Below are 25,062 nucleotides of genomic sequence, written 5' to 3'. Positions count from 1 at the left end.
AGCATAACCTAACCCCAGTCACTCTTGATCGACTAGTTCAAAACTCGCAGTCTGATTCAGTTGGCTACTCATGCAGGCTCCTACTTTAAGCCGATAGAAACCCCGAGTTTAAAGAGCAAGTTTTTTTGTTGTTGTTATTGTTTGTTTTTTCTTTTTTGCAAATCTCACGGTTTCCATCGGTTATACAAAAAAACAAGTTATGCTTTAGTTTAATTTTCGCAACCCGTTTGAATGTTTTCCTGTTTTGTCTATCCGTACTCCACCCAAGACAGCCGTCAAGAATTTTTCAGTGTCCCTTCAGTGTTCTTCTACAGTTAAAAACCAAAAAAAAACAAACAATAACCGCTTGAAATCGTATTGTACTGGCTTGATATCATATTGAAAATTTTTAATTTTCTAAGCCAGGAATAGAGAATACTTGTCACAGAAACTAATGAATATCGACCCTACAATAGATTGATCCTCTTGGATATCCGGCCAGGAACTTTTGAGGAGATTTCAAACGTTGAGCGGGAGCTAACCGTTAGCTTTACAATGTCATCTTTAATATCAGGTGGACTTCAAAACATCTTCCATGCAGGAAACATGGTTTCACTGGGTGACCCCATTCGGAGGAATGGCGGAATGACAGAACGGCGATAGTATATTGCCCGCTAAACCAACAAATAAAAGCTAACCGCAAGCAAACACAACCCAAGCATAGTGACATTTCGTCATTCCGCCGAATAGGGTCAACCGTTTGACTCTTTACAGACAGAACTCGAAGCATTTTTCCTTTTTTCGTCCTCCGACGAAGGAATAACGTTCGAAACGTTTGGAAAAGCGAACATTAGCTTTTACAAATTCGCTACGGTGGTCATTTTACCTTTTTCAACTTCAACTAAGTGTTTCACTTGCCCGTTAAAGCAGCGCAACAGTTTCTTTATAAAGTTATATCCTTATAACTAAAGAGAATTCTTTCATTTACAACACTAGCCTGCGCGCAGTCGGAACAGTGAGGATCTTGGGGAAACAAATTTCACTGTTTCCCTTGGGGCCAGTCATTAAGTGCTTATTGACCTGTCCTGGAATTAACGGTTAAATTTTGAAAATCTAACAAGGACCAGAGTCGATAGTTAAGTAGTTGAACTGTTTTATATTTCGATTTAGTATTAAGAATCAAGGTTTCTTTGGCCATTGATGAGAAGTAGGAATTTTGATACAACTTTTCCTGCTTCCTGTACCCTTTATTAGCTCATGTGATTTAGTTAAAATTAATATTATGAAGTTTTGCTTTTCTTTCTGCTTTCTACCTTCTCTTTTATTCCACTAGCTTTGCAGGAAAAAGTAAAGCTTAAAGTCAGTTTATTTCATAACAAAATGCCATTTAAAATGAACTTTTAAAAGGTAGCTTAACCAACATCCTCTTGAGTTTGTCTAACTAACATCCTTTAGCATTCTTCTAGTCTGAGGACTCTCAGTTTTTCTTTTTTCCAGACTGGTGACAACAGAAATTACATCTTTCTCGATATCTCGAGATTTTTTATTTATGTGTCTAAAAATCACTCAAAAATATTCTTGATACCAACAAAATAAATTCTTGAGATTTATTTTATAAAAATTCCTCTCAACATTTTTGTAAGTTTTTGTGCACTATAGATTAATGTCTTGCGACCTCCTGCAGTAATGACTCCTTTGACACTCTGTGTAATACTTGATCTTTTCACAATAGATGTCACGCCTTTTTTAACTAACTGTGAGCAGTAGACTCTATCTTTTGAAGCCTTGACCAATGCACTTTCAATTAATGAAGGTTCTGTTTTTCTACCTTCAACAGATTTAGCAACTTTTTGCTGTAGATTTCTGGGTAATGACATCAATCGGGATAATATCACATCGATCTCCTGATTCTGCTGACATTTACCAGATGAAGTATTAAAATGAAGTTGATGCATATTCAAAAGAATTGGCCTATAAAGCTCCTGAAAAGATTCAAAACTTGAACTAACAATATTCTGTACTTTATTCTTGTTTTCACCAACAACCATTCTAAAGTCTCCAGCATATGACAATCCAGCAATGCTAAGAAAAAGCTCTTCCTCTGTGAAGAACTCAGGAAGGCACAGAAGCGCTGCAGTGACAGCGCTATTCAAATTCGCTTTCAAAGCTAATTTTATATCTTCGTCATTCGGTCGTTGTGTTAACACTTGAACTGGTTTGTGCAGACGTCCAGCCAAATATAACCACTGCCATTCGTTCAAGTCTAGCAGAAAATTTTCACGACTGACAGTTCCATACTTGATCATTTTTCCTTCCAGTGGCACCAGAGTATTGTAGTACACACCCGCACCGAGTTTGTCTTGTAGTGACACCAGAGCCTTTGAACCAAACCATCGCATTGCCGAGTAGTGATGTTGATGATGTTTACTGTACATGTTGTCTTCGTGCCACTTTCGAGCGTTATCCAGCACAAATACAAAGTCTAGCATGTTCTGGGAGGAAATATTTCCTTTTTGATGGAATATTCCAGAGCCATAAGCAAGAGCAAACGACATCCCAGACGGAAATTTCGATAAAATCTTTTGCAAAAACTCCGCGTGCTCGTCCGCCATTTTGTTCGCAGGTCGTTCACGCTAGAGCCCAGACTTCTTACACGAAAACGAGGCTGCTTACATCGCTCACCATGGCAACAAGTGAAATGGAACATAATCTCTCAGCTGTTGCAAATTTTTGACGCTCTCTTGTTGTAGTTAGCGATGGCTTTTTTTAATTTGACGCGTTTGGGTTTACAAGACCCAATAAAAGCTGCTGTTACTAGACCAGGAACGACGCCAGCACCTGGCCACCACCCAGAATCGGGGAAATCTACAAGTGCACCGCAAAGAACTACGTTTAGCGAGCCGGTGTATCCGAACTCGGAAGCGAATGGATCTTACGTGAAGTACACTGAACGTTTACACAAACACATCCGGCCAAAACAAGGTAAGATCTCTGTTAAGATTACTCAAGATATTTTTTAACAGTTGTTTAGTAGTCGTTTTAATTAGTTCATGTCTAAACAGCTAAACAGCTTTGTGCTGTTTATGCTTATCATCGTTGGCTTTCAATTCTTTTGTTTTCCTCCGCGTTGGTGGTTTTGATTATCATACAGCGATGTAAACAATATTCTTATCATTGCCAAGCTTATCGAGTGTATTTACACAAGCCAAGCAAACCTCAATAGCCGGCATTGAATTTAGTTTTAAAAGCAATATAGTTTCACGTTGTTAACGATGATTTGGTTGACAGAGATTGAAGGCATTTCTTGACAGAGCAATATAAATCAAGTTACTCACTCACTTAACCACTTCATCCCATTGGAGTCATAAAGCCGCAATAATACTTCGCCACCCAACCCTGTCCTGAGCTTTGGCTTGCGCTTCGCCCCATAATTGACCCATCTCTTTCAGCTCTTTTATTACAGTCCTTCAACTAGTGGCTTTTGGCCTGCCCCTTTTCCTTCTTCCGGTTGGAGTCCATTTCATTGCAACTGTGGGCATCCTGTCATTATGGAGGGGGGTGAATAGGGGTATGCAAATCCGTCGATCCGTCATAATAATGACCAAATCCGTCGATCCCCCCAAATCCGTTGATCCGTTGGTCTAACTTTAGGAATGAACGTTTATTCGTTATTGTTTTTTTCGTTGTTCCATGCTTCAGGGATATCTTCCGCTGTCTCTAGTGATGTTATTGATGAAGTCTTATTGGATGCTTCTCTTCTATCGCTAGACAAACGAATAACGTTCTTCCTTCCCACTGACAATTTCACATCTTTTGACAGGACTAACTGAGCCAAATCTTTTGGCGCTGGATGGAAAACGCAACTGGAGTTATTTTGTGTTAGCTAAGATGCAATCAGCATTTCAGTCTTGCACGTGACCAAAGAAACAGAAAAAAAAATGCAAAGCATTTCTGAGGATCGTTGAGATCCGCGTCCGACTTTATTTCAAGCAAAATCCAAAATCCGGGCCCAAAAATTGGATGAATCCGCGATCCGCTGCAATTGCAGGATCCGCAAATCCGTTAAAAATTTGCTCTGGATCCGAATCCAGGCAAAAATTTCCAAATCCGTCTCCGCTTCCTATTCACCCCCCTCATTATGCATCCTAAGGGCATGAATGCCGGTCACCTCGCCACCAAGCGAAGTCACCTTGGCTCATGGATTAAGGAACGAGGAATACACCAGTTTTGGTGGCGAGTTGGATGGTGCAGATTCCCTGGTGGCAAGGTGACTGGATACCAAGGGCATGACCAAGCCATCGCAACCTGCGATTCCTTATTTCAAGGAATTGCGGTCACATCGTTCCAAGGTTACTTCGTTCCAAGTCACATCGTTCCAACTTTTGGTCAGATCGTTCCAAAAAAGTACTTCGTTCCAACTAGCATATGTTCGCACTTTGCGCGTGGCTTTAAAAGTGAGAAAAATGATATAAACTCATTAACTGCGTTTAGCCTTGAGCCTTAGAAAAAGAGACATATTCAATCAAGTTACAGGGCACTATAAAATCAGTGTGACTCAAAGAATCAGTGCCATAGTCCCCGGCCTGATCCCACAGCTTTTGTTCTTTTTTTTTTTCTTTAAACAAATTTTAGCCAAAAGTTGCTGACAGAACATACATTGTACTGAACCTCTGGGACTAGAAGGGTAGAAACTTTCAGGGTGTGTGTGTTTTTTATTATTATTTTGGCCTCACATAGGAAGAAGATTTTTGGCCTCGCGTAGGAACAATATAAAAGAACTAGCTTCCATTTCAGTCTGTTTTTTTTTTCTGTGCAGGACCAAATGAAATTTACCACACTCAAGTAACAACAAATATAAACTACAGTTACTGGATGAAAGATGGAGTACAGCGTGAAACATGGACACAGAATGACCACCACCCTAGAGTTAATAGTGAAATGACAAGGTACAGAACACACTTCAAACAGCTCTGTTAATTTGTTTTGTTCTACCGGTATTTTTTTTTCGAATGTCCTCTTTTCCCTGCTACCAGAGACAACATTTAGGGCACATTTTTTTACCCACAATTCTGGAGAAAGTATGGATTGGTACAGAATGCTATGAATAATTCAGTTTGCCTGCATTAAAAAATGCCCAATCCATGTACCGTAATGATTCGATTTTGCGCCCGGGGCGCTCGACACCTCGAGGGAGGGCGCTTATTCGAGACAGGGCGCTTATTCGGGACAGGGCGCTTATTTAAATTTTTGAAACCCAATGTATCTAACATAACAGAAACTGTAACAGTTAGAAATTGTTAAAGTTCAGTATTTTTAAAAATGTTCATTTTAGCAGTAAATCATGACGTACGGTGACGGTCAGGAGTTTATCTTCCACTAGGGGCACAAGTGGGGTGCTATAAGAATGGGACGCTTATTAGAATGGTGTCGCTTATTGGAATAGGGGCGCTTATTTACAAAAACACATTCGAAGGGGGCGCTTTTCGGAGGGGCGCTTATGGAAGGAGGGCGCTAAATCGAATCATAACGGTAGTCAAGATGATATGCGCAGTCCTGGCACGAGTAACATTGCAAAACAAATATGGGGGCAGATGAAGAGGCTGCCATTGCAGCCATTATTGCATCAAAATTATTTTTCTTCTTAATAAAGTGGAGGAAGAAAGTATTGAGATTGAAATGGATTTGCCAAATGTTCTGGCAGTGCCATTTTACAAGGAAGAGGACACACATCCCTCAAATCACAGGCTTTTATCATGCTTCTCATTTTCCCTTCTCTCTCGCCTTTGAAAACTTGCCAAGCAGGCTAACTTTTACTGATAGCTTGCCCTTGATTGGTAGCAGCAAAACATTCAATAATCCAGAAATAATTTCTCACTCTCAGTCTCTAATGTTTCTGTAAATGGTAACAAGACTGTGTTAGTCTAAATTTGGGTGGGATGCTTGTGAAGTCTCGATATAGGGTTAATAATTCACCATTTCCTTGTTTCAATCTGTTTTCAGGTTTGTTGATGAGATGACACTAACAAATAGAGAGTTCACTTTATTTTAAATTTTTATTCAAGTTCCAAGCAGGACAGAGAAGATGCCATCCTAATAAACATGTACAACTGCTCATTATATATTTTTTTTCATTTTATTTGCTAAATAATATTTTCTAAAATTTTCCAACACAAAAGTATTTTCTCAAGAAACCAAGCAAGCACTGCTTTGTATTAATAAAGGACTTTAAGGAAATTACAACTTCAGACTTGAGTCAAAAAGTCAACATATTTTGTAAACTTGGATCACACAGGTTTCAAAATTTAAGTCTGTTCATGCAGAAAATTGTATGACTTTTCTAACATTTTCGTTTTTACTTACCGGAGGTGTGCTTTGTTGTTAAACGTTCAACTTCATTGTTAATTAATAAAGTATTTGTGACGGGAAGGGAAACTTTAATTTTCTTTGCATTATTTTCTTAGCCTGCAGCCAGACATGTCACAGAATCCTTGTTAAGACTGTCTGCGACGCAGGCTACATTTTCTCCACATCATGAAATCTTTCCCTGTAGATTTTCCTACCATCTGCAGGTACTAACTGGACCTTAAGCTATATAGTGGACGCTTTGCACGTTACATGAATGTAATTGGTTATATCATTGTTGTCTTTTCACTGATAGGTGGATTGATTGATTAAAAGGGGAAATTATTCTTCATTTTCACTTAAAAAATACATAAAATTGAAGGTTTTAGAGTATCTACTAAGACAAGTTGTGCTCACTTTCTGTGAGTGACAGTCAACTTGGCTGCACCTCATTGACTATTCATTCCTAAAAAACTCTGGAATAGAATATGCATACCGTATTATTGCGGTTTTCAGAGAAATGCAAACTCTGAAATTCAAAGTCCAACTAATCAATCAAAACTTAATGATGGAAGTGACCTTTTGACCTGGTTGAAGTAAACTGCTGTTTCCCAAGAGGTCCGCTGAGATGATTGACGGCAGCAAAAACGTAAACCGTTGGTTGAGGATTGAATTTCAAAGTTCGCATATCAATGAAAACCGCAATTACTTGAATAACCCCTGCCCTCGAATAAGTGCTGCATTTGGGACAAAAAAGTTAATAAGCACCACCCACGAATTAGGGCTGCAGTACCGATGCTGTGCCTATTCAAGGAATTTCGTTTTACTAAAAACAACACTACAAAGCAACTCTTAAACAAACTTGGACATTTCTTTCCATCAAAAGCGATGTTTTGCAGTTCAAAGCGATTGTTTTACAGCTCGCCCATTAGTATTTCTATCCAACATTCTTACAATACGTAGTTTTGTAAATGTTGTGAAGGCCTTAATCTTTGCCAGGACAGCTAGCACCACCTCTCTCTTCAGCAAGAGATGAATACTGACAATCAAAACAGGGCTGTCATTAAGTTTTTATGCAGCCGTAACATTGAAGTTATCGCCCATAGCATTTCGTTCTGTATGTAAGTGTAATGTAACCCAATCAACATCTTCACCCGTAACATTGAGTGAGCTCAGCCGTAACAGGTGTTACGGTTTACGGCCCAATGCAGCCCTGCAAAAGACGTTATTTTCAATTACTGTCAAAGATTAGATTCTTTGTGGCGTCCAAATTTTAAGTAAGCGTCACACTTAAGGTGCGAAAAAATTTAATAGGCGCCGTGGCATTTATTCGAGTAAATACAGTACCCTAAGAATTACTACCAAGCAGCCAATATTCTCTAAGTATTGGACTGGGTCAAGTTTCTAGAACTCTTTTTTAAAAAAAAATCCTGTAATAACCCTCTTACTAACCAAGCTTACTTAGAACCTTACTGAGAAAATATTGGCCCTTGGTCTTTTCTGTAGAAAACTTGCTGCGCTACATCCATACCGTCAAGACCCAGGACTGTTTTTCTCCAAGCACAGACCTTGCACTCAATTGCCAGAGAAAGATATTAAAACAGTTTTCCATTTAGTGAATATTACAACAATAAAACTAAGAAAAAATAAACTGTGCCTGTACCTTGCAAAGACATTAAAATTTCGTGCAAAAAATGCATGCAATCAAGTTGAAAAATTATTGTTGGTTAAATTCTTGTCCAGGACAAGTTAACACAATTGACTTAAACAGTATCAGTGGACTGTATTTACCTTTTTGTAACCACTGTCAAACTGTTACATGTAGTCTCACTGTCTTGACAGTTTAACTCTTCTTATAGTCAAGATAATCTAATTATTATTTCAGAATTTTGTGGCCTTAAAATTAATAAAAAAATGATATATTAATTTCTTATTTGTTTAATTTACATAAATTTTGAACTGATGTGAAATTAATTAATTTGTTGTAGCAATTCAATAATATACTGTAAGATATAAATTACTATACAAAACCAATGAGGGCATGTATGCCTTAAAATATTTATTTCCTAACTCTTTATTTCCTGTTTTGCATTAATTTTAGTATCACGAAGCACTTCATGTTCAAAATTAATACTAAAATCTGAACAAAACATAAGAAAAGCAACATCAACTAATAGTTAATCCCAACGTTTTTTTTTTTATTTGCTAGATTGAGTGCAAAGGGTTCTCCTGAGTAGTTTAATAACTGGACACATGGAAAACATTTGCAAATCAATACATGCAACATTAATTTTATCATTCATATAGAATCATATTTTATTTACTATTTAATAATATAATATTGTATAGTCCTTTTATATACCTGCCAAAAATAGTAGTCACACTTGTTGGAACAGAACATCATCAACAAGCTAAGGCTGACAACATTGTTGTACTACTTGCATTACCCTGTCCTTAAAAGTTTCAACAATGTTCACAAGGGTGCCCGTGGTGACAAAAAAATTATCAGGCTGATCTTAAGACACTGTTAGTGCCTTGGCCCTTCTTTCTTGATCACCTTTCTGTGGGGTTTCCCCCATGCTTCCTGGCATGTCATTTGCCTGTATTGTGACATCAGGTGGTACAGGACTGCTGTCACCAAGCATGGTACTGTACACATTACATGCCACTATCAAGCAGCATAGCACTATTGGACCAATAATGGCTCCCTCAAGTCCCACACAGTAGATGCCACCAGCCACAGCTAAACCAGTCAGGTAAGGGTGGCCACCACTGTTAATATGAAACACAAAAAGATCATTGTAGCTCTGGAAGTTTTTTTTCATTAAAGGAATATTTTACAATATTTTACGACATCTTTCTGATATACAAATTTCCTTTCAAGTTGAACAAAACCTGATAACCTAATAAATAGTTTTCTAATGCAGGTAAACACTAAAGAAGTAATTGTAATAAACTGATAATCTTAATGGTTAGAACTGAGAAAGATTAGGACAGATTATGAATGACAAACTTGACCAATTTTTAATATGCACCATGCATAACATAACTCCTTTATGTAGCTGCAAAGAATCCTGACAAAAAATTGGGCTTAAGTGATGATGCCCAACCCGGGCCGAGCTGTGATGAGATCCCACTGGGAGCTGGTAAAAACCTGATCAACTTCACAAAATGTGCCAGCAGAACTTCACATGCAATAACTATCTATATGATTGTAATTATGTCTGGTTCTTACGAAAATTGTGAAAGGTGTCGTATTCTGTAACAAATAGTAACAACAACTCCATCACCCTAGACTGCAAACCCCAGATACGATAATGCTACCTATTCCAGCTATCATAAAAACACTAAAGATACATGGCACTGCATACCAATATTTAAAATGATTATTGAAATTGAAAAGTACATACCCACTGATCTCACTGTAAATAGCAACATCTACAAAGTATGTGGGTAGGAAATGACAGACTGCTAACACAGCAGCCATTATTCCTTGACCCTGGACTAACCACAGTTCGAGCACAGCAGGTGCTGCCGCCCAGTATGTGCCAATAAAAGGAACAACAGCAGTTATGGCAGCAAATGCTAGTGAAAATACAATAATGTTATAAGTACTTTGGAGGTAATAAACAATAGATTGAAATTTGTTTAATTCCCCATTAAGTGTCTTGTTCAAGAAAACAACACATGGCCAAAGCTTAGATCTAGGCCATTAAGGTCGGGACACACTAGGCGACACGTCGCTGCAACATGTCGCGGCGACATGTTGCTGCGACATGTCGCCTAGTGTGACATGGTTCATTCTTGTGACAAACCAGTCGCTGCGACAAAATTTTGTCGCTGCGATGTGTCGCACAAATTCAAATTAAACTGGTTTGAATTCGTCCGACACATCGCAGCCACAAAATGAGTGATAGCAGCGTTGTCGCAGCGTGTGTACACGTCTGCGACAAATCGCTGCAACAAGTTGCTGCGACAAATTATAAATTAACCAATGAGAGAGCGTCTGTATTTTGGAAAACTAGTTCACATTCCCACTCTTCCAAATTCGCTGTTTGTGCACTGAACAAACACCTTGTCGCAGCGACTTGTTACACCGGAGCGACTCATCGCACCGACCTGTCGCGCATTTGTCGCATAGTGTGTCCCGACCTTTAAGATCCAATGCCTCCAAATGTACAAGTTGTTCAACACCTGTTGGCCATATGGAATACATGAAAAGAGTTTAGTTATAATATTCTGCAAATGGTTAATAAGACAATCACATGATATTGACTCCACTGTCAAGGTAATGACAAGTAGCAGGAAACCAACCTGAGGGTATGTATACAATGTTTACTCCAAATGTTGTATGAGTCAACCACGTGTAGATACCATAGAAAGTTGCCATCTTAACTGCCGCTCCAAAAACACCCCTGGCAAAAAAATATATTATATAATACATATACAACTGTATATAAAAAGCACATCCTTTCCTTACCTAATACATGCTACAAAGAACTATTTTAAGCTTTAAGAAGCCCTGAAACCTGACAATTAAAGTACCATTTTGTGGGAAATTTCAAAATAAAAATTAGATGATTAGAACATGATGAGTGGTGGAAATCATTGATGATGATGATAATGATGATGACAAGGACAACAACGACGACGATGATGAAAATAGTTGAAAATTTAAGTGAATACCGTCTCTCACTTAAACTGGTCAAAGTTCTTAATTTCTGCCCAATTCATAAGAATATTTTAAAATGACATATTTACATATTCTGTCTTTCATCTAGTGTGGTCCTCCAAGTAAGGGTAATCAAGAAAAGGGCCACTGTGTGGTGACTGACATTTGAACAAGCTGAGCAGAAGTTATCTTCAGGGCAGAGTAAAAAAGTTGTTTGTTGGCCCATAGTGTTATAGTCTCTGGTCCAACTGATTGGTGAGTTTTGTTGTGATGCATAAATTTCAATTCATAAAAAATGCCTGGTAAGTTGTTAAATTATAAGAAACCCAACAAACCTAATAGCTCCATATGCAGAATCTCCAAAACCAGACGTGCCAGTGGCTGTTAGTTTGCCAAACCACTCTACAGGTTTGTACTGTTCCCCAGAGGTGCTCAACAAGTAAAACAAGGCTGTCACAAAAATAATCTGAAACAAGTGGAAAAAAAAAAAAAAAAAAAAATAAAATTAAAAAAAAAAAAAAAAAGGGTAAGGAAAAAGGGAAAACCAAACCTTTTGGAAACATGGGAACAAACGGAAAATAAAACTGTCAACAAACACGAACATATTTTAGGGAACAGGGAACACCAAAATCGAAGAAATACTTTATAGAAACACAGGAAGTAAAGGAACATTTTGTTGGGGGCAAGGGAACATTGCCCCCCCCCCCCAGGAGCCCCTCCTAACTGCCTGGCTTACAAGTTTCATTTCTTTTTGTGATCATTACTTTCTTGCAATATATATGGCTTCTTGTCTTATGAATGATGAATCTACATGTATGTACAATGATTATTCCAGGTCATCATTTACAAGAAATTTATGCTGCTGCAAGAAAGACAGTAACTCATGTGGGATTGCATATTCTCTTATACTTTTGAAATATATTAGCTATAAATGCAGAGTGTCACTTGTGATGAGTGATTTAAATAGTGGACTCACATACTTACTAACAGTAACAGTTCAGGCAAAATTATTTTCCCTGAAGTTGATAACACCCAAAATTGACAAAGGCAAGGAATTGAAATACCGTATTTACTCGAACGCCGCCCCCGCCCCCCTCGGCCCGCATTTGGGACAGTTTAGTGCCGCCCCGTGCGCCGCAGCCCGTTCGGCGCTTTTTGGCCGTTGACGCCTTCACTCCCTTGGACATTTTTTTCCTCCGATGTGTTGCAGCTCGTGTTTACCGCTTCTCATTGTCTTTCTTCCACTTCTTACTCGTGTTCTGTAGTTTGGCCACGATCTTTTGCCAGGACAAACGAGGGATTAATACTGCTCGACGCTTTCCCTGTGATTATTCTTGTGCGTCCATTTTTGCGCCCCCTCAAATGCGCCGCCCTCGTGCGCCCACTTGAGGCGCGAATTGCCGGCGCTTTCGAGTGACGGTACCTATCTATCTTACTTTAGTTAGAAACAGACCATTAAAAGTTATCACTTCAATCACTAACCATTGACAAGCCAGTGTTCAGAAGGTAAGCCCCACTGAAGAACACAATGGACAGAACAGTGGTAACAAGGTTAAAAGCAAAACTGATATTTCCCTTCAGAAAATTCCATACAGACTCAAGCAGCTGAAATCAACAACAGATAATATTGTGCATTGTTAATCATACTTAGCCAAACTTCTGCACAGTTTATTAATTATATAAATTAATCATAAAATATTTTTGCATGTGAACTTTTAATTAATAAATAAATCTTAAGAATGCAGAAATCAACTGAATAGGAATTGGAGAGGTTTTTATACAAAACCTGGATTAGTCTGATTATTAATTAAAAGCATTTATCTAATGACTTCACTAATTAAAACAAAAGCTTAATTTGCCACATCTGGTCGGGCCCCGTGCCCTGGCCGGGGGCAGGTGGGGGGTCATTCCCCTGTTGCTCCTGGCTTGGGCGGCCTTGTCAGCGTGGTCTTCTGTCTTGGTGGCGGGCTTTGGCTCAGGTGTGTTCTGTGGCGGGCTTCTGGGGCCTCTCTGTGTGGTGCAGCAATTTACTGCAAAGTACATTTTATGCATATAGTACTTGCATTCCATATTCTTTAGTTTGACAACACAGAACAATCATTACCTATGCTAATTGGGAAAGTAAATAAAACAAGTATCACTAATTTTAAGTCATTTATCACAAACTAATTAAATAGAAGTTCACTTTTTGACAAGGTATAATGAACATGGCAAAAAACTAAAACAAGTCAACCACACTTAAAAAGTTTGGATCTGTGTCACACATGCAAGTGCTTTACTTACAGAGAGAAGAGTGCCCAGATTTTCTCTTATCAAAGCGAAAGACACCCTAAAATCAAACACGTTGAATACATTCATCACACTTTTCCAAGAGAGAGCAGCAGTCATGTTTTTGTTGTCAGGTTTAACTGTTGTGACTGTTCCATTCTTTGATACTTCCTTTGCTGTAGAATTACCCTAAAGACAGATATTGACACAATATTAGAATATCAGTAAGCATATAAATCATCGTCCAATATAGTTTGCCTAACAGTAAATGGGAACGGTCCCCCTATTTTGGCTCTGAAATAGTATGGCTGTCATGTTTGATTCTGGGATCACTAACTTAAATTAATTGGCAAGAGAGATTTAAAGAGAGCTCAAAACTACTCTGGGTACACCCCCCCCCCCCCAACCATCCCCCATCTACATACCCAGAGTATTTTGTCCTCTTCCCAGATTTATCTCCAAGAGGATGGCCCCACAATCAAACATGACAGCCTAATGGTTTCAGTGCAAAACGTAGAGGGACTGTTCAGTCAGTCTAAACAGTGAATGTAAAGCCATTTAATCCTCCAAACTTTAATGTTATTATAAGAACCTTGGTTTGCAGCCAAATAACCTGAACAAGACAAACTTTTTCCAAACATTACAGACTGAGTGCTACATGCACTTTTGATTTACATGCACAGTATAGCTGTACAGTAGTTCTGTAGAGTTTGTCAAGGAATATTAACTTTTATGACTCAGAGCTTCATGTGTTGAAATTTATTATGCTTAAAATTGTTGCCAGTGCTTGTCCTTACCCAGTTAACCCATGAGTTGTAAATACGATCAGTCAGATCAAGCACTTGTTCTTGGAGTTCACTGGAATTGCTGTCACCAAACATGGATTGAACCTACACAGAAAAGACAGGACCATTCATGATGAACACACAATAAAAAACAAACTTAAACACCAAAATAATAGCCCTGATTCTGATGAAAAATGGTTCCCTTGCATAAAGGAAGTATTCATCATGCTAGCTGCATCTTGCTTAGAAAAGTGAGGGGCCAAATGCAACAGGCTGAATAACAGTGGAACCCACTTTATGGTCGCATGCTCGATATGGACACGCACTTTTTAGGTACAGTTTTGTTTGTCCCCATGAAAGGCTCATATATTTTTTGGTTATCTGCAAAAACTCTATTTTTTCATGTCGCAATTTTGCTAATTGCAACCCTCTCTTAGAAACAGAATGCTTTCTGTAGATTGATGTATTTTAGTATATTTTTACTTGACTATGTGGACACTGCCATTAACCTGCAATAAATCACATGGACTGTAAATTACATTTAAATTATAAATAGAGCTCAGGATGTTCAAAACCAAAGCAACTTAAACTACCGGTAATTTCACAAAGTGCTTTACTAAACAAATTCTCAAGGACGGGTAAATCTATAATTTAACAAAAAACATTACTGTTACATAAGACGTAACAAATTTACTTCACCTTAACTGCTATGAATTTTCTTCCATGCATGTATGCCCTTTCTACAGTTGATTCCATGGTGTTCTTCAATTCTTTGTTCTCTTGGATCCAACTAGGTAATCAAACTTAATATTAGAGAAAATGAAATATCTTTACTAACAAGAAAAGTTATAATGCACTCAGCGACAAGTGAATCGTTCAGCACAAGTAGCATGTACCAGTTGGACCACACTGAACACGTGGATGTACATGTATGTATATGTTGTGGTTTAAAATTATCTTTCACACCAGTTTGATTTTTTTTCTTTTGTCTTATACTCATTAACATAATCTGAAATAAAGGGAAATAATTATCAAACTGGTTTGAAAAAAAATTTGAACCAAAAATAAATTTAAACCACATCATATACAGAAACTATCATTAATTAACAATTATTGGATGAGGTTGAGCAAAATATCGTGATTTGTCAGTGGCGAGTAGATCAATTATTTGCCGAAGCCGAAAGGCTTAGGCAAATAATTGATCTGCTGGACATTGACAAATCACGATATTTTTCGAGAACCGAGTTCAATAATTGTTTTATCATTCGATCACTAAATTTGTTTCGCACAAGTACCTTCGGGAACTACATGGAAACCGCACTTTTTCTTGATGAATTAATGCAGATGAAAGCGTAACTTCACCTTCCATAATACAAGCTGGCTTCAACCAATTCCCTTTCTGTCAGATATTGCCGAAATACAATAAGAGGAATTTCCATTGCCTTCTTTGTAATTTCCCTGTTTTTCGGGCCTGGTAGACAAATATTAATCCAACCGCTCTTCTTCATCTCTAGAATATGAGCTGCATGAGCAGAATATTATTTGCAGCAAAATCAAGCAAAATCACTGTCAGACGTTAATGCGCATGAGCAGACCATTATTTATAGGCAGTTATTTGCAGATCATGTGGTGGGCTCTCCACCAATGATAAGAAAGGAAAAAATGCATCAAATGATATGGATTGATATATTGATCATTCTTGGAATAATTATTTTAGGACACTTACTTTACAAGCTGAGGATTGTTAGCCATCACTTTATTCACCAGGTTAGCACTGACAGACACCAGTTGTGCACTCTCATGATGAACCTAGTAAAGGAAATACATGTAACTTAAATGTGGCCATGCACTTTCTGAATAATTTACCAGTCTACTTTATAAATAATCAATAATCAAAATTGCAGGATGACCACCTTCCCCCACCCCCTACTTCTTCCCACCTCTTGACATTGGATTCTTGGATTCCAGCTTCAACTCTGCATATAAAACATTTGCGCAACATGAAAATAAAGGAACAGATTTCTGCCATTTTTAAGACTTGTTTTAATTTGCCTGCCAATGCAGTTTCATTGGAAAATAACCTGCGTACTTATATAAATAAGTTAATTACAAACCTGCACTGCAAAGAAAACTGTAATAAGGGAGAAAGCCACAATAAGGAAGAGCACCATGAAGATACTTATTATGTTTTCCATAGATTTATCCATGATGCTGTTAATCTAAAAAGAGACACAAAACAAATGATATTGATATACCAGTTACCAACAATTTAACTCAGCCCTACATGCACATAAAAAAATACATTAAATGATTGAATAATCAAAATCTAATTTCTGCTAACACTTAAATAGACTTTGAATCTACAGTAGACTTATCAGTGGCTTATGCATTTACTTTCATGTAGATGTTATGGTTCAAATTTAACTTTGGTTTAATTTTTTTCAAACCAGTTTGATTTTTATTTCCCTTTCTTTCAGATTATGATAATGAATTTGAAACAGTGAAAAACAAAAATCAAACTGGTTTGAAAAAATTTAAACCAAAGATAAATTTAAACCATAACACAGACAAAGGCTTGACTGTGACAATCTTACTGTGCGGTCAACTTTTATTCCTCCTTTAAACAATCCACTGAGTGGGGTTGGAATCAATGCCTGTTTTCTCTCGTCAGCCCAATTTTTAAGGTTTTCCCATCTAGAGACAAGAAATACTGAGGGAGTACTCGAACAAATTGAGGAACTCCAATACACTAGAAGTTGCTTCAATGCATAAAATGTAATTGGTATCAAAACAATCACTATAAAGTCCCAGTGAAGCCAGAGTCTTGACAGCAGAATTGCCCAGAAAAGAGCCACAAAATACATGTTGCTTTTGCTCTCATATTTTCCTTCTTTCGTGATCTTTAGTTTCTGCTTTGGTCCTCGAATTTTACTTCTGCGAAGCTTTGACAAAGCTTTTCCATCAACAACGTCCTGTCCATCCTTACTATCTTTAGAAGATGCAGCAGGAAGAGGTGAAGAACTAACTGGTGATGACTCTTTATGACTCTCATCACATGAGTCATTTGACTCGGAGGTTGGCAATGAGGTTACCAGGGCAACAGCAGCCACTGATAAGCCCCTTATTATACTGCGCCTTTTATTCTCCCACTCCTCCTTGCTATCAACTGTAAAATGAAAAGACAAAATGTTTGCAACGTACAGTACCTATATTACAAAAGATTCTAGGATTCTAAGAAAAAGGCCTCATTCTCTGGATATTGTAACCTGTAAAGCACTCAAGCCAACCTTCCTAAAACTTGGGAAACTGTCAGACTTTTCCAAAAGACTGAAGTCAAAGAGACTTTGTGAAAAGTCTAATATTGGACATTTTGTGCCAGATTTCTGACAAAAACGCCAGGTTTCAAGTAGAATAAAGTACATTTTAAGCTTTTATACAAACAATTAATTTCACACTGATCCCCCCGAAAACAAATCAACCATAAAATTGATGCCATTAAAATGTCCAAAACTTTGCAGTGAAAACCACTTGAGTTTTGAACATTTTATGAAGTCATTTTATGGTATATAAGAGTGTGGACCACAAAAAAATAATGTGTTTGATTGTTTTGTTAACTACATCTTAAGGGATCCATATTCGTTTTTTCTCCAAGTCGTCAGCCGGGCAGATCAGGACCTCCGCCCTCGGGGCGACGACAAAGAAGAAAAGTTGACTTTTTTTTCACGTGTAAACTGTGTTTGTTTTGTCTCATTTTTTTTCTAGTTAGTTCTGTTGTTTTTTTTAACTAGTTAAATAATGGGGTTAGGGTTAGGGTATCATATATTTAAAAAAAAATAGTGGATCACCCAACGTTTCCTACGTGCACAGTGGAAGGAGTTGGACAGCATCCAGGGTTGAGGGTTCAATCCAGTGCAGGTAGTAAGAAAAAAAATAAATGATAGTACTTAGGGGAGAGGGATAGTAGCGATAGTGGGGAGGGTTAGTAAGGATGGGGGGGAGGGTATGAGATATCAAGGGGGGAGGTGTTCTACTTTTTCTACTTATTAACCAAGAATAAAAAAACTAGTAGAACTAACTAGTAAATAAAACTAAGATCAAAAAACTGAACATAATTTAAAAACAATCTGTTATAATTAAGTGATTCACAAGTTGGACTTACTTGTCTACCTGCTGCCGGCACAAATCATCCGCCCCCAAGCGGCTTGTGATGTTGACGGAAGCGTATGATGGGGGCACAAATGAGCCAGGGCCTCTTCGACTGCCACAACGGAAGAAAAGAACGCTTTTCTCTTCTTATTCATATTTGGTTTGTTTTTCTGAAGTGTTAACATTGCTTTTTCTTCTTTGCTGGCGGTGCCACACCAAGATATCGGCAAATTTTGATCAAAACATCAGCTGATGCGATCGCCTCGTGTTTTCGGCCGATGCAGCTGCAGTACAAAATATCAGCGGTTGACAGTTTGAAAATTGAGCCTGCAATGATTTCATTGATGGAATATACCGCATCAGCCAAGATGGCGGCCAAAATTATGATTTTATCGCAACAGAAAGTTGCAAATTATTTTCTGTTTTCGAAAAGTTATGAATGGATGACAAGTGGTCAGAACGCAAGTAACTCATAAGAAAACTTAATAATTGTTTTTTTTTTTTCATTAAGTCAAACTTAAGTCGTCCAGCGGACGAGTTTATGTAATCGTTTGGTCGTCCATACAATTTTTTAGTCGTCTCGGACGACCGGACGACTGGGAATATGGATCCCTGCATCTTGTAGAGTGTACATTCCCAGATAAGACACAGGATCACCATTTCTACACAGTCTTCTGACCAATGTAAAAATGTTACAATTTGCAGCTGTCAACATATTGAAGGACCAAACCTTGCTTCCCAGGCAGTCTAAAATTTAAATTCTCACCTTGATCTTGTCCTTCTGATACTCCTGTAATACATCCAACAACTGAGCATACGACAAGCAGTAGGAAAAACAGAATTCTGTAAGATCCAGTAAGAGATACAAGATGAAGAAGAAACATAACCCACACAGGGAGAGAAAACACAGAGATGACGTATGAGGAGCTTGGCGTCCAGAAGAATACCAGAATTAAAATGTACCCAATTATAATTGTCCATACCTAAAATAAAATTAAAAAAATAGTTCATAATATTGTTACCCAAAAGTATGCAAGTCGTTAATTGCAAACATTAAAAGATTTTACTCATAATCTGACACACAAGTTGTGTTTGATGTTATTATTCTAATTTTCTCAACTGTCAATACTTGTAGTCTATTATGTGCAATCAAGCTCCTTGTTGCATCACATGGTACACCAGTCATTCTTTTTTGTAATGAAACACTATTAATTTTAATCCTATTATACTACAAGCAAAAACAATAGCAAGCAACCTTCAACTTACACACAGCCATTTGGATGCCTTTGAAAAGATACAAAATGTATGTGGGTTATTGACCAAGTGTTAGGTCATGATGGCTGGATATTGGCCAAGTTATTAGCAACCTTTAGATAGCAGTACGAGTACGAGATCAAGTACGACTTTGGAATTTCATACTGGTACTCAATCTCATACTCATACTCCGATCTAAAGGTCACCAATTTCGTTACGTTTAGGTTTGGAGACACAGTTGAGGTTCAGATCAGTGTCCAAGAGCAATTTTTTTTCCTTGTAGTCCTGAGACAGCTGACAATCCCGACCCCATCTTGCCCCCTTGGGTAGGCAATCACAGGGTTGCATTTGGTTCATCCCCTGGGGGGAAGGACGACCATATAAAAATGACGGGAGTGCTTGCCATACCTTTTAGGGTGGTAGAATTTATTAGTGGATTAGCACTGCTTAGGGTGATAAAATCTAAAATAATCGCCACTAGAGTTGTCACAGTATCTTTCAGGGGCTTATCAAATGAATGTGAAATGGGAATGGTAACTGGATTTGTTATGCACTAAACTTTTGTTTCTGAATTATTTACTGGAAAACAGCCATCCAGTCATCTAATTACCAGTGCCAGAAATTGTTCTTTTATAATAATTATTGGTACCTTATTGGGGTGAAAACTAATTTGGGCCACACCCACAATATAAGATACTGGTACCTTTAAGGGATGTTTTTGAAACTTTCCAACAAGCATCCCCGTCATCTTTATAGGGGAGTGACCCTCCCACCCCCCCCCCCACCATTCATGGAATGCCCCACAAGAAATATTATGTTTGATTTTTAAAAAAAAAAAAAACACCAACCAGACACAATCATCTTTAATCCCTTCATATTCACCCTCCACCAATAATTCTCTCGCTGCACCCACTTTTATCCAGTCAACAGAAATTGCAACTGAAAGAAGTTAAGTACTAGAAGAAATAAATACCAACACCTCACCAAATAGGGATTGTAGAAGAAATCCAACAGCAAGTGTACAATCAGTCCTGATCCTTTTAAAAGCCAGACAATCTCATGAAATGGCTGAATAATGTACAGAACGTAAACCCCAGCCGCAATGAGGCCAAATATGATAAAAATACGGATCTTCCGTACGACAAAAGACCCGACAAAGTCTGAAGATTTATTGGCCAACTGAAATGGCATCACCATCGCTCCTAGCACCAAAGGAGTTTTAGATTCTCGCAAAGAACGAAGAAATCCTCGGACAACTTTAGTTAGTTTCCACTTGAAAGGATATAGGAAAGCTCCACACAAGGTGGCCCACAAAAGAGGACGAAGAAAAGGTTCCAAAACATAGTAAACCGCGACTGCAGTACAACCGCTCAACGCCACGAAAACGAGAGCTGCTGTGTTGTAGAATGCAAGTTTCAAGGCCTTTTCGTTTTGCTGTACACCAACCGAAGTAAAAACGGCGGTAAAAGGAGAGCTAAGAGACTCAAAACTCCTTTGCCGGAAAGATGTCTTTAAGGCTGCCATTCTCTGTGAGTTAAATACACCTAGCCTGAAATACAAGGTCGGTCGAAGAAGGACAGTCGATTTTTTCAGGTGATGCAAACTGCGCGCGTCTGGAAGTGAGTGTTGTCTTACAGTCCAAATATGGCTATGCATATGATGTCACAAAGACGACTCATTCCTACCGTGAGAAGTCTGGTATCTAGCACCTGGCTCGCGCTCGCCTTACAGAAAAATGGCGTACCATTCCGTGAAGCAGATGGACGATCTACGCTTTAAAGATGACGGTCTTTCAACATTGACTTCTGAAGAGCAAGAAAAAGTTGAGAATTCAGTGGCGAGAAATTATTCTGCGTACTTGCGGGTCTCCAGTCTAGATCCAGAAGTGCCTTTGTTCCGCCAGATGCATGTACAGTACCTCAAGCGAGGCTTGCATCACTTGTCAGAAGCGTACGAATGTCTGGACGCTAGTAGGCCTTGGCTGTGTTACTGGATTTTGCATGGACTAGAAATACTAAATGCACAAATAGCTCCAGAAGAATACTCGCAAACTGCTGACTTTTTGAAACGCTGTCAAGATCCTTTAGGCGGCTTTGCAGGGGGTCCCCAACAAATTCCACACCTTGCCCCCACTTATGCTGCAGTTTGCGCGCTGTGCATCCTGGGAACTAATGAAGCATATGACGTCATCGACAGGGCCAAGCTCAAGTCATTCTTAGCAAGTTGTCGCACTTCAGAAGGTGCATTCACAATGCATCGTGATGGCGAGGTGGACATCCGAGGTGCTTATTGTGCAGTTGTTGCAGCGCATCTGACAAATGTCATGACGCCAGAGTTGTTTGAGGGTACAGCAGAGTGGATTGCTAAATGCCAGACCTATGAGGGTGGATTTTCAGGTGAACCTGGATTGGAAGCCCATGGGGGTTATACATTCTGTGGCTATGCTGCACTGGTGTTGCTAGGGAAACACAACATGATTGACAACAAGCGTCTTCTTAGGTGGGTGGCTAGTCGCCAGATGCGTTTGGAGGGAGGATTCCAAGGAAGAACAAACAAACTGGTTGATGGCTGCTACTCGTTTTGGCAAGGAGGAGTGTTCCCTTTGCTTCATACTGTCTTTGACGCCAATGGTGATGGAAATCTACTGAGTAATGAGAAATGGATGTTTGATCAAGTAGCCCTTCAAGATTATCTGTTAATAAATTGTCAACTTCATCACGGAGGACTCGTAGACAAACCTGGGAAATCCCGCGACTTTTATCACACCTGTTATTGTCTTAGTGGGTTATCTGTGGCTCAGCACTTTGTCAACAAGCATCAAACCAAGCTAACATTAGTTGGTGGACAGAAGAATAAACTATGTCCTGTACATCCAGTACTAAACATCGGCGTCAAACATGCAGCTGATGCCTTAGAGTACTTTAGAAAGCTGCCACGTATCTAAGAACTATTGAAAACATAGTTTCTGTTATAATTTTACTAGTTTAGTTTTCTTTCATTATTTAATGTGGTACCTAGGTAGTGCAGAGATACTTGACTTGTTGCTGTTGTACTTATTTTACTACCGGTATATTTTTGGTAAAATGAATATTATTCTTATTGTGATTGTGCAATGCTTTCATTTGGTAAAGCATGAAATATGCCAGGACTGACTTGATTTTTTCAATTATTTTCATGAGCCATTGGGCATTACAAAAAAACAATTAAGCTAGTGACAGGTAAAAGCATTATGTACCTCAGCGCTTTTGATGAGATTTTCAAGCAGGTGACTTTATCCTATATAGAAAGCTGCATGAATTTTAACTGGCAAATCATGACGAAATTCCTGCCAGAGCTCTGTCAGGTGCCAGCTCTGATTGAAGCCCAGTACCTATTTTTATTCCATGCTTCATTTTGAAATAACTTTGCTATAGTGTACTTTATGGAAATTGGCTGAAGGTTTCCAACTGCTTTCTGAAGTTAGAAATCAGGATATCTTTTACTATCATTTTCTGAACATTTCCAAAGTTGTGGAATTTTCTTTTTTTTTTTTTTTTTTTGGGGGGGGGGGCACAGATACAGAGTTTAGATTATATAATTTGATTTACCAAACTAATCTATGAAAACTTGCAACAATTACCAGGAAACCAAAATCAAATACGGTACATGATTGGCTGTATTCTTCATGACGCAGAATAAATAATATTATGCTATAAAGAAAAGGGCAGGTAGTGCGAGAGATTCTAAAGTATGTATCATGAATAATTTTTCAGGTAGTTGTCTGCATTGTTTTTATTTTCTGTCGAACATGTTCTTATAATAATTTTTGAAAGCACTGGCATAAATACATGTACAGTATGTCTAACAGTACCATGGAACATTAGAAACTGTGAACAGAAAGAATTGTGATCATGCCACCCTCTATGGCTGCCACACACACATTTCTCTTGATGCTGACAGTAACACTAGCCACAGGCTGTCACATCTGACAAAATGCCACTTCTGTCTTGCACTTAAAAAAAAAATCCACTGGTTAATGTTCCTTGAGAGGTATGGTGGCCTTGTGGTTAATGTGTTGATCAATGCCATTGTTTTATTCAGCAAGACACTTAACTTTCACAGTGCCTCATTCCACCCAGGAGTATAAATGGGTATCAGAAAAGTTGTTATGGAAAACCTGATAAATGCTGGAGGCAGAAGGGAGGGGAACTTAAGGACTAAGTGGTTCAGGCCACTTGGCCTCTGTGCATACTTCATTTGTGAGTGAAAGTGTTTTCAGGGATAGTGAAAAGGTTAAGCAATATAAAAGTTACAAAAGTAATAACTTTAATACTTGCCCCTTGACTAAAGGTTGAGCTCAATCAATAAAATTTCCATTCTGGAACAGCACCAGTTGTTCTTCCAGATAAAGCCATCTTTTCTCTTGTCATCTACATGCTTTTAAATAAATGCATGCAGAAGCGATGACGTTTCCCAAGAGTGTCTTAAAAATTTTCAGGAAATTTGTCAAAAAATTAACACAAATAAAAGTAGCTGACAATTTCTGTGTTGAATGAATGTTCAGCAAAAGTTGCATTATCTAGTAGCGCAACATCCAATATACAATACTTCTCGGGAGCAAGCATGCATGGTCAAACACTGTCTCATAATTATTTACAAAGTAAAGATGTCTGTTCCTGAATCTAATAGAACTCATCAAAGCAATAGTTCAATTTGGATTGCCCTGAAAATAAGGTCCCCCCCCCCGCCTCCAGGGCCCCTCCCCTAGATCCGCCACTGGTCTTGAAGGTGGATTGGTCACAGTTTACAAACTTCACAGTTCACACACAGCAATTTGCCTAGCCTGCGCCGTAGACGAAACTAAATCCTGATTTAGTTACTGGCCGGGGTTAGGTTACGTCTGCGACGCAGGCTACAATTTGCCATTTGATTATTAATTTCTAGTTTTGTTTACGTGTCTATGAAATCTCGTTTCTCTGGGACTTGTAACTGTGACGTAGAGGTGTCTGCATTATGAAAATCTCCCAAAAATGTCCATAAGGAGAGGTTGTAAACTGGATTGATTGACTGAGTGAATGACTGACTGACTGATTGATTTGATTGATCGATCGATCTATCGATTGATTGATTGATTTCTGTCACATTTTCCAGGGGCGGATCCAGGATTTTTCAAAGGGGGGTGGCTGTTTACCAATATTTTTGTTTACTATATTTTTCAAGCCCCAGTTGTTTTTATGGGGGGAGGGGGTTTCAGGCTTTAAAGGTAGTTTTTTGAAAGTGGAAGTGCAAATTATTTTGGGTCTGAGGCCCATATTTCATGGAGCCATAGGCTCCATCCCCCTAGGGGGGTCTGGGGGCATGCCCCCTCAGAAAATTTGAAAAGTGGAAGCCTCTTAGACGTGATTTCCGCGATTCTGAGCAGCTCTATACAGCTGTCAATTAAGTTTTATAAACCACTGTTCTTCCTTGATAATTTGGCCAAATATTCTTTCCCCAACTTACCTTGAGTTATATTTCATAGAAAAAGTCTAGTTCTCAATTATGAAATGAACAGTGATTGAAATTTAAAGTTGACAGGCCACGATTTTACAGGAAAGAACAGATATACGTTTTTTTTTTGTTCACCCACGTTCGTGG

The 25,062-nt window shown here is 38.5% G+C and overlaps 4 protein-coding genes across 5 annotated transcripts; 2 read left to right on the top strand and 2 right to left on the bottom strand.

Moving 5' to 3' along the window:
- Positions 1–1,561: 1,561 nt before the first annotated feature.
- On the bottom strand, positions 1,562–2,698 carry LOC144660351 (phosphatidate cytidylyltransferase, mitochondrial-like). Its single transcript, XM_078520956.1, has one exon. It carries the CDS (start codon positions 2,589–2,591, stop codon positions 1,587–1,589), a length of 1,005 nt encoding a protein of 334 aa, XP_078377082.1. The 5' UTR covers positions 2,592–2,698; the 3' UTR covers positions 1,562–1,586.
- A 37-nt stretch (positions 2,699–2,735) lies between these two features.
- Positions 2,736–6,096, top strand: LOC144660353 (sperm microtubule inner protein 11-like). The gene is made up of 3 exons (XM_078520958.1): positions 2,736–2,961; positions 4,796–4,925; positions 5,980–6,096. The coding sequence occupies exons 1-3, from the start codon at positions 2,736–2,738 to the stop codon at positions 6,026–6,028; spliced, it is 405 nt and encodes a 134-aa protein (XP_078377084.1). The 3' UTR covers positions 6,029–6,096.
- On the bottom strand, positions 6,014–21,186 carry LOC144660348 (transmembrane protein 245-like). 2 transcript variants are annotated; one of them, XM_078520953.1, is made up of 13 exons: positions 20,431–21,168; positions 18,959–19,175; positions 16,641–17,212; positions 16,161–16,265; positions 15,773–15,855; positions 14,746–14,836; positions 14,059–14,151; positions 13,277–13,450; positions 12,476–12,598; positions 11,329–11,459; positions 10,636–10,736; positions 9,732–9,906; positions 6,014–9,093 (listed from the first exon to the last, which is right to left on the bottom strand). In XM_078520953.1, the coding sequence occupies exons 1-13, from the start codon at positions 21,100–21,102 to the stop codon at positions 8,838–8,840; spliced, it is 2,793 nt and encodes a 930-aa protein (XP_078377079.1). In that variant the 5' UTR covers positions 21,103–21,168; the 3' UTR covers positions 6,014–8,837. The 2 variants fall into 2 exon arrangements, with proteins under 2 accessions (XP_078377079.1, XP_078377080.1); XM_078520954.1 differs by lacking the exon at positions 6,014–9,093 and adding an exon at positions 9,286–9,654 and having other exon boundaries at positions 9,693–9,906; positions 20,431–21,186.
- LOC144660349 (protein farnesyltransferase subunit beta-like) lies at positions 21,159–23,839 on the top strand. The gene has a single exon (XM_078520955.1). The coding sequence runs from the start codon at positions 21,182–21,184 to the stop codon at positions 22,388–22,390; it is 1,209 nt and encodes a 402-aa protein (XP_078377081.1). The 5' UTR covers positions 21,159–21,181; the 3' UTR covers positions 22,391–23,839.
- Positions 23,840–25,062: the final 1,223 nt, after the last annotated feature.

Source organism: Oculina patagonica, chromosome 7, assembly GCF_052425735.1.
Source record: "Oculina patagonica isolate OP01 chromosome 7, crgOcupat, whole genome shotgun sequence".
In the NCBI taxonomy this organism is placed as follows: Eukaryota; Metazoa; Cnidaria; class Anthozoa; order Scleractinia; family Oculinidae; genus Oculina; species Oculina patagonica.
Note: the sequence above shows the minus strand (reverse complement) of the source record. Positions and strands in the feature narration are given on the sequence as shown.

What these genes read in the sequence shown, in the direction of transcription:
- LOC144660348 (XM_078520953.1), bottom strand. Translation starts at nt 21,102, where the DNA reads ATGCATAGCCATATTTGGACTGTAAGACAACACTCACTTCCAGACGCG. An exon ending in ACAACTCATGGGTTAACTGG is followed by an intron (nt 13,451 to 14,058) that starts GTAAGGACAAGC and finishes ATCTGTCTTTAG; the next exon opens with GGTAATTCTACAGCAAAGGA. An exon ending in TGAACACTGGCTTGTCAATG is followed by an intron (nt 11,460 to 12,475) that starts GTTAGTGATTGA and finishes CACTTGTTTCAG; the next exon opens with ATTATTTTTGTGACAGCCTT.
- LOC144660353 (XM_078520958.1), top strand. Translation starts at nt 2,736, where the DNA reads ATGGCTTTTTTTAATTTGACGCGTTTGGGTTTACAAGACCCAATAAAA. An exon ending in ACACATCCGGCCAAAACAAG is followed by an intron (nt 2,962 to 4,795) that starts GTAAGATCTCTG and finishes TTTTCTGTGCAG; the next exon opens with GACCAAATGAAATTTACCAC. An exon ending in GTTAATAGTGAAATGACAAG is followed by an intron (nt 4,926 to 5,979) that starts GTACAGAACACA and finishes ATCTGTTTTCAG; the next exon opens with GTTTGTTGATGAGATGACAC.
- LOC144660351 (XM_078520956.1), bottom strand. Translation starts at nt 2,591, where the DNA reads ATGGCGGACGAGCACGCGGAGTTTTTGCAAAAGATTTTATCGAAATTT.
- LOC144660349 (XM_078520955.1), top strand. Translation starts at nt 21,182, where the DNA reads ATGGCGTACCATTCCGTGAAGCAGATGGACGATCTACGCTTTAAAGAT.